This window comes from Falco peregrinus, chromosome 5 (assembly GCF_023634155.1).
Source record: "Falco peregrinus isolate bFalPer1 chromosome 5, bFalPer1.pri, whole genome shotgun sequence".
NCBI classification, from domain to species: domain Eukaryota; kingdom Metazoa; phylum Chordata; class Aves; order Falconiformes; family Falconidae; genus Falco; species Falco peregrinus.
Genome location: NC_073725.1, coordinates 55,371,408 through 55,388,470, shown reverse-complemented (window position 1 = coordinate 55,388,470; position 17,063 = coordinate 55,371,408). Strand labels below are relative to the sequence as shown.

At 40.2% G+C, this 17,063-nt stretch overlaps 1 protein-coding gene across 6 annotated transcripts in view; it reads left to right on the top strand.

The window, feature by feature from the left end:
* The window catches only part of RBM33 (RNA binding motif protein 33), a 105,747-nt gene extending 90,672 nt beyond the window's left edge, over positions 1-15,075 (top strand). For 5 of the 6 annotated variants that reach the window (XM_055806914.1, XM_055806915.1, XM_055806911.1 and 2 more), the window contains 2 exons: positions 7,827-7,915; positions 8,115-15,075. In XM_055806914.1, coding sequence (XP_055662889.1) covers positions 7,827-7,915; positions 8,115-8,163 — 138 coding nt within the window. In that variant the 3' untranslated portion in view covers positions 8,164-15,075. Of the gene's footprint in view, positions 1-7,826; positions 7,920-8,114 lie in introns of those variants that run through there. The other variant, XM_055806912.1, reaches the window with a different exon arrangement.
* Positions 15,076-17,063: the final 1,988 nt, after the last annotated feature.

Below are 17,063 nucleotides of genomic sequence, written 5' to 3'. Positions count from 1 at the left end.
GTGGTTCTCCACATGACAAGGCACACAAGGCGTGCAGGGCTGGCAGGGTGACCTGTGTGGTCTTCCTACCTGCAAAAACATTTTCAGCTGTTGTAGAAGCTGTGGGAGGAGACATGACATGGGCAGTCCTGCTCCATCCCTGGGGCTAGGGGAAGAGAAGAGCAGCTCCATCATGTGCCTGTCCAGTTCAGCCCTGCTGTGGAGCAGTATGTGAGCTGCAGATGCCCAGCTCAGTGATGGGAGAAGATCCTTTCTTCTCATCTCATCTTGCACACGGAGATGGAAAGCTGAGCACTTTTACAGGCAGATACTAGAAAGTCAAAAGGTAGCAGAAAAAAGGGACAGAAGGTGGAAGAGATTAGTTGCAACAGCTGAGGATAAAATAAATACATTCTATCCCAGCCTCTATGCCTGTTGATAATGGCTAGGAAGGGTTGCTCCCAGGAAAAGGTGCTTCAGGTGTCAGGAGACTGCAAGGATAATAAAAATATGTCTGCATTTATTGATGGGAGGGAAGAATAAATGGAAAGTGATCTTTCTGTTTAGGAAGTGCCTGCCATGCTGCTATTTGACTTGTTGCAGAGCAGGTTGGATCACGCGCTGGAGACTGTTAGTTAGGAAAGTTTATACTTTCTTTGTGTATAGACATGTTTTTCACAGCTTCGTGTGGACTGCCACTCCTAATCCTAACCCCAGTGATGAATTGAATGTGTGGTCTATCAGGTAGTCCATTTACTTCGGTGGAAGAAATTAAGTAAAGGAGAAAACTTATATTTCCTATATGTCTCTCTAATTGAAATGAGTGCTTGCTCCAGTCTCACTCCTACCTGCTTGCTTTCCATCTCTCAGTGCTCTGTTATCTCCCTTTTAACATCTTCTCTGTGTAACCTCTAAGAGTTTTTGTGTCAAAGATGTTTGCTTTCTGCAAGCGATCCTCGTTTTCTGCTTGTGGATGTCCTGCTGCTTGTCTCAAGGCTCTTTATTTTGCAGTAAAGCAAAACTAGAGGTTATTATGCTGCTATTATCATACAGGCTATTTTAATGTGATTTCGGCTGATATTGTTAAAGTGTAGATTTAATTGCAGAGCGTGTGTAAAGGAGAAATTTGAGGGCAGCGTAGGTCTGCAGGCCTAAAGAGGTCTGCAGAGGGAATGGTCCATTTGTGATATTCATGCTTTAGTTGCTGTCAGTGCTTCAGTTGCAGAAAAAGCCAGAGCTGCTGATTTCTTAAGTTGTTGAATTAAATGGTATGTTTAAAAACAGTTTGTAGGCAACCTCTCAATCAAAAGCATGAGTGATCATGAAATAGTCGTTTTTTTGTATTTTTCCATTCAACACAAGATCTGCATCTTCCCATGGCAGTGCCTAAGGAAGCAGAAAGAGGAGATAATCAAGATCAGTTTGAGCTCTATGCTGTCTAAATTCTTTCCATATGAAATACTCCTGCTCAGCCTAAACCAGTTTTTTATTTTTAATGCTGAGGATATGTCAGAATGTAATCTCTGTTCTCCAGAGTCAAATGGGAACATGCCCAGAATACCACTGATCTCAGGTTGGTCTCGGGAAGCGCTGTATGGTAGATCTGTATGCCTGAATCCATAAAGTAAACTAGTCATTTGAAATCCCTTGGAAGTTGTTGTATGTATTGTCAATCCTTTACACCTGAGTGGATCTGGGAAGGGGTTTTCATCCTCTGGTGAACATCTGACTAGGTCAACTTAAAGAGAAGATGTGAATGAAGTTGTTCACTCAGAGCGGTGACGTTTGGGGAAGATTGTGATATTTCAGTTCAGGAATTAATGATAGAAGGAGAGTCTAGTGGAGCGCAGTGTGGCAGCAGGGAGATCTCTTGTGGAGGAAACGTGAGTGTCCTCCCATTAAATGGGAAGTCAAATGATGCTTGGTAGAACCAGCCCGTCTCCAGAGGCAGTGCTGCATGGCCGTTTGTTCCCTGCTTCACCCAACTGCCCTTTTAAAATCAGTAGGTTACAGAATAATACTAAATTCAGATCAAATTCCTAATGAGGTGCAATACTTTGGGAAAGATAAACTCCTATTTTTATCATTATAACAGAGACCATAAAACTAAGGATTACTTTAGTGTTACGTGCTCTTTGAAAATGAGAGAACGGTTGTCTCTGGTACTGTATGAAGACCTGTCTGATGCTGTTAGCTTCTTCATGATACTGCCTTGGGTCTAAAACCAACACGCTGAATTACTTTTTCAGAAATGTGTATTGGGTTTGCATGGCAAGGTTTTGGCAGTGGGGGGGCTACAGGGGTGGCTTCTGTGCGAGGCCACTAGAAGCTTCCCCTGTGTCTGACAGAGCTGATGCCAGCTGGCTCCAACCCAGACCCGCTGCTGGCCAAGCCCATCAGCGATGCTGGCAGCTCCTCTGGGATAATGTATTTAGGAAGGGAAAAAAACCCAGTGCAACAGCAGCTGGAGAGAGGAGCTGAGTCTTATGTGAGAGCAGCAGCCCTGCAGCCCCCCAGGTCAGCGCAGGAGGAGGTGGGGGGGCTCCAGGCGCCGGAGCAGAGGTTCCCTGGCAGCCTGTGAGGAAGACCGTGGTGAAGCTGGCTGTCCCTCTCAGCCCATGGAGGTTAGTGATGGTGCAGACTCCCACCTGCAGCCCCTGGAGGACCCCATGCTGGAGCAGGGGGATGCCCGAGGGAGAATGTGACCCTGTGGGAGTCTCATGCTGGGGCAGGCTCCTGGCAGGACCTGTGGCCCCGTGGGGAGAGGAGCCCACATTGGAGCAGGGCTGCTGGCAGGGCTTGTGACCCCGTGGGAGACCCACACTGGAGCAGTGTGTGAAGAACTGCAGCCCGTGGGAAGGGCTCACGTTGGAGAGGTTCGTGGAAGACTGTCTCCTGTGGGAGGGTCCCCACGCTGGGGCGGGTGGGTGGTGTGGGGGGGAAGGAGGCAGAGACAATGTGTGATGAACTGACCCCAGCCCCATTCCCTGCCCCTTGTGGTGCTTGCAGGAGGAGGTAGAATGCAGCAGTAAAGTGGAGCCTGGGGAGAAGGTGTTCTTAAGACTCAGGTTTATTCCTCATCCTACTCTGATTTGATTGGCAATAAATTAATTTTCACAAGTCGAGTCTGTTTTGCCCATGACAGTAATTGGTGAGTGATCTATCCTGATGTACAATATTGTGCTGGAAATACAAGTTAGATATATTGTGGGGAAGCAAAAATAATACTGAAAACGTGATGGGTAAGCTTCTATTCTTGGGCAAACTCTACGATCGCTAATGCAGTAATTCAGGTTTTACTTTAAAAATGAAAGGTGAATGCTTGTACCTGTATGGATTTTTACATTAATGAAACACATTAGACAGTGGTACCAATAATTTTGAAAATTTAGTAGAGCGTTCTTTACAAGTAAGCTGGCTGATACAGTGGATAGTCTGATTGGTGAAAGATTATGATTAAAAGTAACAGCTTTCTGGGAGGTTATTTCAGGATCACCTTGTAGCGAATGTACAAGCACTAAAACTATTTGAGAATGTTAGGGATGCTAGAAGCACTGAATGTTACCAGTGGGGGAAAAAAAAAAGACTGCCAAAGTATTTTAAAAAATTTTAAAAAATGAAGTGTAATGAATGTACCATCAAATGAAGGTAACATGATGAAGATACACAAAATTAATTTTGTGTTTGGAACCAACAAAAGTAGAAGCTGGTGAAGTAAATCTTTTAAGATAATGCCTTGAGCAGCACTTTGAGCTAATAAAATTCCACAGGTTACACAAAAAAAATGTGTTTTCTTTAGACTATTGCTGTTAACATGATTCAAATGCAGGATCAGCTCTAAACTGCATATCATCCTGCATTCAAGGAGACAGAAATAATCCAATAGGATGAGTATGCAGTTATTTTACTTCAGGTTTCCACGGAAGTGGAACGCTAGTTTGTATGCTCAGCCGATAACCTATCTGCTCGGGGTGGAATAGCAGCAGCTCAGACCTACACTCTCTGGCAGAATCGTACCTGCTTGTCCTGTGCCTGACTGTCAGTGTTGTTAAACATAAAACTCAGGATCTGAATAGTAATGCAAGTAAGGAGATACTGTCCCAAAATCAGAACATAAATTTTCAAGAGATCTTTGTTAGCTGGATGAGTAATGTTCATACTTGCAAGTCACAGTAAATGAAGATTTGTTTGAAAACTCAATGTAGGTCACGATTTCTGTTGAGATATTAAAAATCTTTGTCAGCAAAGATACATTTGTGGTATTTCAGGCCATGGTGGTCATATCGTCAAAGTAACTTGGCAATTGTTGTCTTTTCTTGTTAAAACAAAACCTGAACTTTTTTTTTATACCTAAATAAGGTGTATATACCTAAAAAAGAGTGAAGTGATTTCTGCATCATTTTCAACACATAGTTTGAACACAGTGGAGGCTGAGAATTTGTATTAAAACTATTTTAATTAAATTTTTTCGGACAGTTTCCAACTGGAGAGGTATTATTTGTGTTGCATTAGTTCCCTCTTTTGTTAAACCTAGGTACCTGTAACTGCAGTAGTTGAGAAGACCCTGGGCTGTGTGGTGGGGGGTGGTTAGGCAGTTCAGCGAAGGATCAGATGGGTTGCCTTTTTGTTTTCAGTTGTCTGTATTGACAAGTGAAATGAAATCTGATAAAGATGCTTTTCAGTAGATCTATCCAAGAATTGATGCCTTGTTGCCAAAGCAATTGAGTATTAAAATGTATTTAGTGGTTTGATTGCAGTGTTGGATGGTTTGGGGTTTTTTTCCTTTGGAAAATAAGGCAGTAATGCAACCTAAGAACAGACTGTGACATAATACCCAAACTAGTCCGTCAATAAACTTTATTAATTCATATGAAATTTTAAATAAGTTGTCTATAATAGTATTTAGATACTTCACCTAATTTGTTAGTAAGTCTGCACTACAGCAGAATGTCTTTCTTTAGTCAGTTTTTTGTATACTAATTACTCAGCAGCTTCTTAATAATTGATCATTACGGGTGTATAAACTGCAAAATCGAATCTTGCTGCTGTGCATCTCAAGAATATTAATGCAATAATAGATCCATTCTTGTGGAAAAGGTCACTGAGTGCAGCTTGTCGTCTTCATTTGATCACAAACGGGTCTGGAGTGTAAGGCATTGGGAGAAGTAACCTGTGGTGGTTGTGTGAGACCTGACTTGGCGAGGGTCTGTTGTCAGCAGGACAGCTCGGGGGGGAAGACAAGCAGATCGATGGTAGAACATGCAGGGTACAGCTGAAGGGATGCATCTCTCAGTTCTTTTCCAGCCTCTCTTGTCTGACTGTTCTCTGAAATACTCATCCTTTCAGTGATTTAAACAGCTTTTTCTCATATTAAAAGTATCAAGTTCTTTTGAAAGGAACAGATTTACTTCTCTTTTTTTTTCTTTTTTTCCCTTCTTATTTGTAATTCTGAGAATTTTTTTCAACTCTTACAAGTCTCTTGTTTATAAATCTTTTTTAATGGCTGTGATTAATTCTTAGTCTTCAAAACTTAATCCTTAGTGATAGGACTTACTTAATCCTTAGTTCTCTTCTAGCCAGAAAAGTGATGTCAAAAGGATGTGTATTACATACAGTTCTATAAATAATAATAAAGTGGCATCAGTAAAGGAGGAGAACACAAACTTCAACACCTCCTTCACCTACTCCAGTAGATAACTTCCAGGAGAACGGAGCTTTGTCCAGGGTCTTTCACTGACGCTTTCTGCAGCATGACTGTATTCTCGTTGGTAAAATGGGCCTAACCTTGTCCAGAGCTTTCTGATTAAAAAACCAAAAATCATCTGCCAAGTGTTTTCATTTTTTAAAGCTAAAACCCATCCCTGCCAGCTCAGAAACTGAGAAGTTACAGTGACTTAGCTAAACCTTTCCATTGTAGCAGCTTTCAAAAAACTATACAGTGCAAATTAACCTGCTGATGCTTATCGGTTTTGCTGAATCCTTTAACTTTTCCTCAGCTTTCACTTTGAAACCACAGGAGTGACGGAAGTATTAAACTTCTGTGATTTTCCTGCTGAGAGGGAAGTTTCCTGTCAATTACGAGAAGGTACAAGGTAGCTACTGCCAAAATTAATTACTTTAAAATCACAGATAAGTTACAGAAAGAGCCTAGAGCTGAATTGTCAGGCTTAGATACAGAGAAATATGTCTATCAGGTGCCTTGGCTCTTGTTAAATAGGCATCTTATCAACGTGAGGCTTACCTGTTCAAAAAAGATGTAAGTAGGCAATGTTAATAGCAAATTTCATCTAGGCATTTGACATCTTGCTTAAAAATGCTGCATTCGATTGAATGAACAGGGAACACATTAGTTGGGTTAAAAATTCTTTCACTGAGAGATCTCAAAAGTATGTCACCCTTAAAATGTATCAACGAGTGTTCCCTAGGAACAGTTTAGTCTAAAGACATGTGGTACTTTTTTAATAGTCTAGGTGATGATACAGAATTTTTGCAGGTGAAGTTTAAAATCCTGGAGTGTGACCATCAGAGTGCTGGAATCATCCAGATGCAGGGGGATGCTGCTGAGCTCCAGGCTACACGTAGGATCAGATAATCAGGCTAATACCTACCCATCGGTAGGTTATAATAAAGTCCAGAAAAGTCTTAACGTGCCTATATACATACATATACATGTGTGTGTGTATATATATATATAAAACTCAGTACAAACCAGGATTGGCTTTATTAGAAACTTGCATGCCGAAAAGAAGGTTAGTAATTCTCTAATTCTGTATCCAAAGCTATAAGAACAATTGGAAACTGGGAGGTGAATCAGGACAATTCTGTCTTGGATGTGCTGAGCGGAGCCCATCCAAAACTCCCTGTGAGGTACTGGAATCACCGTGGCCTTGGGGGTGTACCTACTGAAACGTGTAAAACCTCATCTTCTCAAATTGCTCTTTTTGAAAAGTACACTGTTATAATGAAAGTGCTAACTTGAAGTATCAACTTGAATAATAAGTTAATACATTAATAAATAAATAAGTCTGATAATTTCTCATTACCAAGGCCACAGGGTTGCTCTCTCGAACCATCTTGGCATTGTCTGAATGTCCTGCTGAGGCAGGGAGCAAGGACACGTGTTCTCCAAAGCCCTGGCTGAGGCATGCTATGGTTTTGGAGACCTCGATACTACATAGGGGTTTTTTTTTGATAGCTACAGTGTTGTGAAATGCTGCTCTCATGGTACGGGGCAGCACATATCAGATGGACTTGTTTGGGTAGATGTGTGTTGCATGGTTTCCCATTACTAGGAGGGCTTGGAAGTGGTGACCTAAGCCATCTCATCGGGGTTGTGTGGTGGTTGGTGTCAAGAGCTAGCCACTTGTTTTTGTTAAAACAGTGTGAGGATATACAGTGTGTAGAGATCAAAACCTACTGCTGCTTTTCCCTGTTTCTATCCTGTTTAACCTATGGACAGCCCTGATCCTAAAACGTACATCAGGTGAATGACTCCAGTTGTTTCTGTGTGAAGTTGAGCTCTGCCCAGTGGAATGTTTCTTATTCGGTTCATGGGAGTTTGGCTGCAGGGTTTGGTTCATCTGTATGGACTGAATTGAAGAGCTGTTGCCTTTGCTTAACGAGCAATGGTCTGGCTTTTCCATTGGTACAGTTGCTTAATGCCACCAGCTCAGACAGCTTCAGCTGGGTCCCTGACTGCAGTCTCAGAGGGCTTTTTCCATTCCCTTGACACCAATAAAAGAAAAGAGATATGGCAGAATTTCAATCCGTTTGGTGCAAAATGAGGTTTTGTAAGTGGACCTCTTAAGTGAATTTTAAAAATATGTTTTGGCTTTTTGTCTCTACAGAGTTTACAGATGCTTCCTCAACAACGGAAAGCCATAGCAAAATTTAAGGAGCCAGCACATGCTTTAGCATTTCAACAGAAATTCCACAGGTAAATAAGTAAGCACTGCTGCTGCTGCCTCGGTTCCTTCCCTCCCTTCACAAGATTAAATCAGTCTCCTCTGCTCACTGTCTCTCTTAATCCAATCAAGCACCTGTTTATTAGTGACCTTCATAGAACCTCCTTGTCTGTTCTCCACCCCTAGAATCAGTTTGAGTACCAGGTTTAAATCTCTTTTAACTTTCAACAGGCACATGATAGATCTGTCCCACATAAACGTGGCACTGATAGTTGAGTGATGTCTGCTGAGAGAAACCCTGACACTAACAGAAGCATACTGTGGAGCTACATGAGGCACAGTGGCAAAACCATCGGGTTGTGAAACCTTTCAGCTTAGTCTTTAATTGCTATGTTGAACTACAGAAAGCAGCAAGATGTTCTCCAGAAGAGCTGAACTTGAGAGGATCTGCAAAAGTGGAATTTCTGTTTGGTTTGTTCACATTCTGTTGTAACCACGTGGAACTACAGATGTTTTCTTCAAAATGCTTTCAATGCATGTAGACACTGTTCTTCAAGATCCTACTGTGTGACTACAGTGACTTGAGCGAGAACGTTTACATCGAAAGATTGAAAAACTTTCTTCATAGCAAAGAATATTTGATAATGGTTGCTCTTATCTTCAGTGCGAGGTATTTGAATGAAAACTCACTTTTCTAAACAAAACACATTAGTTACGTTGCGTATCTGAGAGCACAGAAGGTATTCTTGCATAGATTTAAACGTGGTCTACTTCACTGAATAGCAGTATGCTGAGAAGCTGTGGAGGTGACACTGGAAAATTGTAGTTTTGATCGTTGTAAATAAGTTCAGTCTGTCTTTGCATTTTTCTATTCCAACCCAGATTTCCATCTTCTCCTTCCAAGTCCACTTATTCCATAAAACCCTGTGTAGGAATAACACGGCTGTATTTTCCCGTGGTTGTTAGAAACAAGGATCTTTGCCCTTCAGTAGCATCGTGGGGTAGTGAACTGCAAGTTGTACCTAGGTTATTTTAAATGACCCTTTTTCCAGACACAAGGAAAAAGAAACTTTTGGTGGCTCACTTGAGAAATGTTACATGGAAGAGCGATGCATTCCTAATAGCTCTTTTGGGCTAGCGTTTCATGATTGCCTTATGCTTTATTTTGATTAGGTTTTTTCCTTTGAGATTTATTTTGTGACTTAACGCTGAACCATAAGAAACGAGTAACTGAAAGGACTTGGGTTGATGTGGTGTTCCCCATAAATACAGGACTATAAGGACATTGTGAATCTGCTGGTGGATGTGGCAGTTTCCAAAAATTACATGCAAACGTTAAGGAGCTTATATTTTATTCAAAGTAAAATGTGTGATATTTCCTTTTGGTTAGAACCATCTAGATGGTGTTGCCAAAGGAACAATTTTTTCAGTTACTTCTGAATAAACTTAACTAAAATGTCATCTTTATATTGGATTCCACTTTTTATGAACGTTTCCATAGTTTTTAGACTGTGAGCTTTTGCTTGGTCCTTTATTTTAGGAATACTTTTAAGAACTCCACCTACTAATCGAGCAGTTGGGGTGGGCTGACAGAAACCTTACAGGTTTCTTACCTGAGTGACCGCGGAAGAATATTATTGCTCTGTAATGAAACAGCTGCGAATGGGGTCCAAAATAGGCATGCCAAGCATGGAAAGCAAGTTTATATTACCATAGATCTTTTAAATTATTATTAAGATTTGATGGTAGCCAAATCATAAAGACCTAATTGGCTTTCTTACAATTTTGGTCCAGATTTTCAATTAAGTAGAAGCTACTAAAAATAATGATTGAATAATAGATCCTGTCAAAAGTCATCTAGGTAAAACTGTTCTTTGTTCATTGAAATTATACAGAATACTGTGGTACTTTGGTAATACTGCACCGGGAGAAATACTGAAAGAATACTCTTAAGCCTGTGTACAACATAGTGACGAGACACAGGAACATCATGAGAATTTTGCATGGAAGTTAGTTTTACAGCCATCTGTATAGTTCCTCATTTATGCATATTAAATAATATTCAGTACAATTACTATACAGAAAGTGCTGTTAGTGCTTCAGGGTAGAGCCAAGCCCAGGACAGAGAATGAGCTGTAGGTAGGAGGTGCCCAGCGGGAGCCGACCCTGAAGATGTGCGAGGTGATGTGCCCCCTCCCACCGCGAGCGCTAGGACCCCTGCGCTGCCGCCTCAGGTTACGTAGTTTTTATTTTAAAGAAGTAAATTCTCATCTTGGAAACAAGTCATTAAACAGTTATTCATGCCACTGTTAGGGAGCAGCTTCTCTGTGATGAGAAGGATGGGAAGACGTGTTGGAGTGGAGCGGTAATGGTGCGTGTCGGGAAATCTGGGTTAGATGCGAATGCCAGACGGGCCAGCAGCTGAGTTCAGCAGTAGGAACATCTGCAGTTGATCAGCTGTCCTGTCAGAAGCAAACGTTATTGGGGTTAGAGGGTTTCTTGGAGCCTAAGAATATGGGTTTGATTCAAAAGTCAAAGTAGTTTGTAGAAATGCTCCAGCTTTGGGTTTTGAATCCATCCCAAAGAGGCTGAGGTTCAGCCAATTTTAAGTTTTAAGAATTTTTATTCAGTTGGGTTTGTTGTTTTTGTTTTTTGTTGGTTTGTTGGTTTTTTGTTTTTTGTTTTTTGTTTTTTTTTTTTTTTAAATTGAGACAAATGTGTGGCTTTAGAATAAAGATGTGAAATTGCCTCAGATCTATTTTAAATGCAGGAGGCAACATAAGCAATGCCTGTTTAATGACTACATGCACCCTCTTTAAAGGCAGTTGCAGTTGGTTATTGCTTGTGCATAGACAGGGTACGGGCGGATCGCTGGTTATGATTTTAGCTGCTTATCGCAGTCAATACTTGGGTACCTGCTGTACCTTATTATATGTAAATATACTATATGTATGTATGTCTGTATGCATTTTATTATATACATACATACATACATACTCACACCCTGTGTTGTCACCATAACTCTCTAATATCTTAAACTCAGTAGCAAAAGTAGCAATTAGGTGAGTCATTTGTTAAAATGTTCCTGTTTTGTTAGTTCTCAAATCCTGACTTAAAAGTGGATCTCTTGGCAATGATCAGTTTGGATGATAACAGCTCTTTTAGATCCATTTGTTGTCTCCTCCCAAAAAAACCCCAAAGAAAGCAGAAGTAAAACTAGATGGACGTGTTCTTGCCATGTTCTCTTTCAGCACATAGTTAAATCTGAGCATCTTCAGTTCACTTTCTTGGAAGATCTGTTGCAACCATTATCTTGTTCTTTCTTTATCATGCATTCAAAATATGATGCAAAATGGAAAAAAAAAAGGCATTTAATGTAGTATGTAAATATTGACCTTTTAAAATTAAAATGTTACTTAAAGTGCTTACAGTCAACCACATCTTAGCTATTTGTTAGTTTTTTGTGTTGTCTTATCTAAGTTTAATGGATACAGTTCCATAAATGTTGATGTGTTTTTGTGTATATCTTCAAATTTTTATAAAGATGCTAGTAAGTCAATACATATATCCTGATCTGTGTATTATTTGTTCACAGTTTCTATTAGCATAATTTTATAATGATTTTAATGGGCAACTCTAGTAGGTGATTATATGGAGCCAACTTTTTTTTTCAAATTATTTTGTTTTCCTCTTGTAGCAACTAATCATATTTTGCCTTGACTAAAAGATTGGATTGGCCATATGATCTGTGGTATTTTAGTGGAATGTTCTACTTTTTTTTAATTTAAAAAAAAAAAAATAAATCTCGGTCCTTTAACTTTTGAGGGGAAATACAGTGCGCTGTCAGACCAGGGCATGGGGTTTCTAGGTTTGTTCTGTTGTGCTGTACCAAGTACAAATCAGGTCTGTCGTGTAATATTGTTCTCAAAAGTTTGGGATATTTTGGTTTTACACGTAATTCAAGTTGGTCATGTAACACGTTGGTTCATCACAATGTTAGCAACTGATGTGGCACGTATACTGTGTGATGGTTAGATGGGGCTTGGAGCAACCTGGTCTAGCGGCAGGTGTCCCTGCCTGTGGCTGGGGGGTTGAAACTAGATGATCTTTAAGGTCCCTTCCCGCCCAAACCATTCTGTGATTCTATGGAACTATGTGCAGTGTTGAAAAAACTTGGTATATGTGATGCTAGGCAGGAGGAGGACAGGTCCATAGCACCTTCATAGCTGGAGGAACTTGCATGCAAGTGTTTATCTCTTAAGTAGTGCTAGAGGATAAATTTAGACAGGGATGTTGTTCTTGGCCCGCACACATCTCCAGTATGACTTTGGGAAAGAAGAGTAAATACTGGCACACCCTCTGTAAAGTATTTGCAGATACCTAGTTTATTCCCCAATTTAAATCTGAAGATTCACTTCAGGTTTCCGAATTTCTGAGGAAGAAAAAAAAAAAAAAAAAAGGCCTTGTAGCCAGTAAAATGCATAGCAGACTGAGCATTTTAGTTCTTTGATGTCAGCTTTCCACTGCAAGGGTGTAGATGAGAGATTTTTTTTCATAGAACTGTAGGTTATTCCAGAACAGCCTTCAGGGTCTTTGTTGTTTTTTTCTTAACGTGATCTAGGTACTTGAAATAAGAAAACAACTTGATGTTGAATTTTTTAATATTTTTTTTAAACATAGTAATTTTTTATCTGTTTAGTTTAAAATTGTGCGGTTTTCCTGGAAGCTGTAGGTGCTTCCTATCGTTACACACAGTAACTGCGTGTCTGTATGTGTGTGTGGGTGCGTTGCCCTTACGGCTGGGGTGCGAGGGCGGGCGGGAGGGTGCAGGGTTTCGTTTCTTGGGGTTGTTTTGGCCTGTTTTTTTGTCTAACTCGGGCTATATCTTGGATTTGTTCTCTGGTGTAGTATTGTGTTGTTCTTGTCCTCCGCGTAGTACTGTGTTTGTTACGTGAGTGGTAATACTCGCAGGTAGAAATCTGGCTTCACCTGTTCACTGTCAAAAAGGCATTTTTGTTCAGAGAAACAACAAATCTTTTTTTGAAATTATTTTTTGTGCTTTTGTTTTTTTCTTTTTAGCAGCATGTTGGGTGAGAAACTAAATGTGAAGGAGACAAATCCTGAACAGACTGCAGAAAGTTAGCTTATATTTTAGAAGTTATTTAGGGTAACATGGGGCTTTTGTTTCAATGTTACCTTAAATCATGCCTTAACCTCTGATTGATTCAGAAGCATAATACTTGAAAGTATTTTGTCTTCAATCAGTATCAAATCCTAAGGATTTTACGTAAGGTTTTTTTGTAACCTGATTTTTAATGATGGAGATTACCTATTACCCACATGAGCACAGGGTCTTGTGTACAAAAACACTGATTCATATTGGATCCTTACGTATACCAACTTCTGGTATAATATGGTTGGGAAGGATCATTTTGTTCTTCATAACGCTGCTTTTTGCAGGGTTGGGTTTTTTTTTATTTAAAAAAACACCTCTGTTTTCTACTTCTGTGCTTACTTTGGTGGAAAGTGTGGTCCTTATTGCACTAAAGAAAAAACCTCAAGGGGGAATTAATCTCACTGGGTCTTTTAGTGTTGCTTTCTCATTTCTTGGTGGAATGCACTGATTTTTCTAACTAACTGGAAATGGGCATTATATACACACGCTGTTTTTCAACAGGTTACACTGCTTTTATTTAATGTAACAGCACTTGGGTTAAGCGATTTTTGCCATCTAAATAACTTTAAACGGTATTCTAGATTAAGAATATTTTTGTAAAAGAGCCTGTGTACAGTTCAGTGTAGCTGTATTGCGATGTCATGTGTAGTCACTTGAAAGTTCACTACTTAAGACTGGTGTGTTAACGTTATGTTCGTTCAGTGGTTCAGGATTTTCTTTGTGTATATCTAATGGTTTTTAATACGCACTGGATTTTTTTCCTTGTGTCTGTCAGGCTGACTCTGGGACCTTACACTTTTATTTCTATTTATATAATAACAAAGCCATTTTTTCGCAGGTTTTCTTTTTTAGATGGTGAAACATCTTTCAGCAGTTTACCTTCTAATTAATACACATTTTCACTTACAGATACAGCAAAGACAAGATGCTAACACTCATTTGTTCACAGCTGATCTTCCATACCATTGCATACAATTTTTATTGATACAAAGCGCCCTTACGATAAGTCAACTTTCTTTTTTTCCAGTGGTCCCCTTTGTCTCTACCCTGTGCTGTACCTCATTTCCATCTCATTTGCCTCCGTTTTTCCATTCCCACAAGGATATTTGTATCCTTGTTACGTTCCTGCTGTTTTCCCTCTCTTCACCTCTCTGGACTTTTCCTGCCTGAGTGCCTTGCATTCAGTCTTTCGCTCTACTTTCTGTTCTTACAGCTCTGCTGAGGATCCCTGAAACATAGCCCCCCCACCCCGAGAGCATCGTCCTGTACTTTTCTTTGCCGACTTTGGTACATGAGGTTGCTTTTGCAGGTGTCACACCTTAGGAGATGCTGCCCATCCCAAAGCACTGGAGAAGCAGTACTTAACAGTTTTGCTTTGCAGTTTTACCTGTGTTGGAGGATTAAACCATTTTTGTTTACATGCTCCAGCATTTGTGGCAAGCCAGGCGAAACAGGATTAACAACTCTTCTGTCCTTTTCACTTTTTCAGGAGTTCTGTTCTTGAATTCAGTGATAGTAATAGCACTTTTTTTTTATTGCTACGTAGAAATATGAACAGTCGACATGATTCTACCTCCTATTACTATTACTGAATGTGATCCTTCCTAACCTGTAAAGTCTTAAACACTGTATATATTTGGGTGTTTTGAGAATCACTTCAAATGTATTGCTCTAATCTGGATTACAGAGTTTGTTTATTAGCAGTTCAGGATATAAATTCAACAGCCGACTGTATCATACTGACTCCACTGGGAGTTCGTCTGCCTCATGTTTTCTACAGCATCATCTGCACAAGGTGTTTACTACTAGTTTCTGGAATGTAATACTGAACTATTACCAAGTCCTCCACTTCCATAAGAGATCTTTGTCGTACCAATTTAAGTGAATGTAAAAATGGAAACACAAAGATGATCTCATGTACAATTTTTTTTACATGTAACTCCATGCTTAAAATGTCAACATGTAAATATATTTATTGTACCTAAAATATGTCAATAAAACTTGATCTTTATCATATTTCCTCTGTTGTCTCTTGATGTACAACTTGAACTGCAAATCCATCAGAAGAAGCTTCATGTGCTGTTTTATTTTACCGTTTTTATTACGGTAGCATCTCTGGGCCCCTACTTTTACACCGGCATGGTAGCATGGGGTTCTTTCAGAGGTGTGCAAAGGTGCCCCAGGTGGAAGAACGAGTGACTGAGCATAGGTGATGGTAAAAGAGGCTTGTGCTTTTGTTGCTAACTCAAAGGGTCTGGAGGCTGACAAGGGTCTCATAACATAGGTATAGGAGGAAAGCGTGTGAGTGTAAAAGCTTTTCTGCTTCTTTTATTGGCCATGTCAGTACTGCTGAGATCTCTATTTTCAGAAACTGCCTGTCTTAATTTAGGACGTAAAGAGGAGCTCTCAGCAAGCTCGGTATGGTTACCATCAATTATGTTCTGAACACAATTATATCAACATAAATGGAGGCTAATTCCACTGGTGTATTGTGTATCAAGAAAAGAGGTCAGAATCGGCCACCTTGCACTTTGTAGGGTTTTTTTAATAGGTTGTTAAAATTACTCACAAAGTTAAATGTAAAAAATGCCATTATCATCCTGGTATCACTAGAAGTGGCTACCTGTGATCCAGCATACACATTTTCAGTGAAGCGTTACTAGCGTGCCACATCATTACTGGGGGCAGATCTCAAGAGAACAGTGTTACCTGGGGACAGACTAATGATACGCCACACTGTGTGTTTCTGCTTGCACCCCAGTAGAGGACATATTAGTGACCAGCAACACAGTGACCTTAGAAAGCTCCATGAGGTAAAAAAAAAAAAAAAAAAAAGACTCTGCAGTGATTTTTATAGTGAGCAATGTAACAATAATAGTCTTTGCTTACAATGTTCCAACTTCGTTTTCAACTTGTGATTTTGTTTTGGATTAACAATAGGAGCACACTGTAAATATCCATCCAACTGCAGCATCACCTCTTCCACATCTCCTGCTCTACAGAAAGCTCCAAGCAAAAGTAAACCTCACCAAAAACCTCTGAAACTCAAATGTGATGAGTTCTAACTCCTTGCTGCTTTGTGCCGCCTTTCCCTGCCTCTGTTGATCTGCAATCTGTTGCAATCTGGGGCACAAATCTGTGTTTTAGTGAAGCTGGTGTACCTTTGAGCATCAACTCATCGGTTTATGCTTGCAGGACATGGAATGGGTTAACAATTGCACAGGGTTAAAACAAGCTCTCTTTTCGAGGGTGCAGGGTGGGATCATGCATACGAGTGGTAGTGGTTTTGAGAAGTTAAAAATGTCCTGCTGATGAACTGGTGATTTTGTAAGATCTCGGGATTCACGCAGGGGTGTGCTTTGAGAATTTGAAGGCTGACAGCTGCGAAGTGATGGAGGAAATCAGTGGGGCTACAAACTAGTTATTGAAGGGATGGAGAGGGAGTGACCAAGGGAGGTACAAATAAACCTTTAAAATCAAATACTGAGATGCCTAGTGGAGTGCTTCAAAAATTGGTCTTGATTGACCTTAATTTGTAAAGGTCTGGGCAGGAGGAGTTGGAATGTGCTCACCAAGCATGTTGGGAGGCCCATGGGGGAGGGCTCAGATAAGGAAGAGGTTCGTAGTATCTTAGAGGAACTGGATGAGCTAGAGAATTAAAATAATAGAGGTGAGATTAAATTCAATCCTGCAAAGTCCAAGAGCACAGACTCTGGTATTAATAAATAAGGATTTTTGCTATAAGGGCTACTGGGAAAAGAAAGAACAGCAAGTTAATTGCAGATAACTGATCTATGGATGTGGTGAACTATGAGAAAGAAGATGATAGCTTTTCTAGGATGGATGGGTCAGGCACTTCCCACATTGGAACTATTGGCTTGTATATGTGTAGTATGAAGATTTAATGCTGGATTTCAAAATGCAACCCAATCAATGACCTCCCTACTCCCCTAAGTAGAAACCCCCTTCTGAATATTTCAGGGAGCTTTTTTGAATGGTTCAGC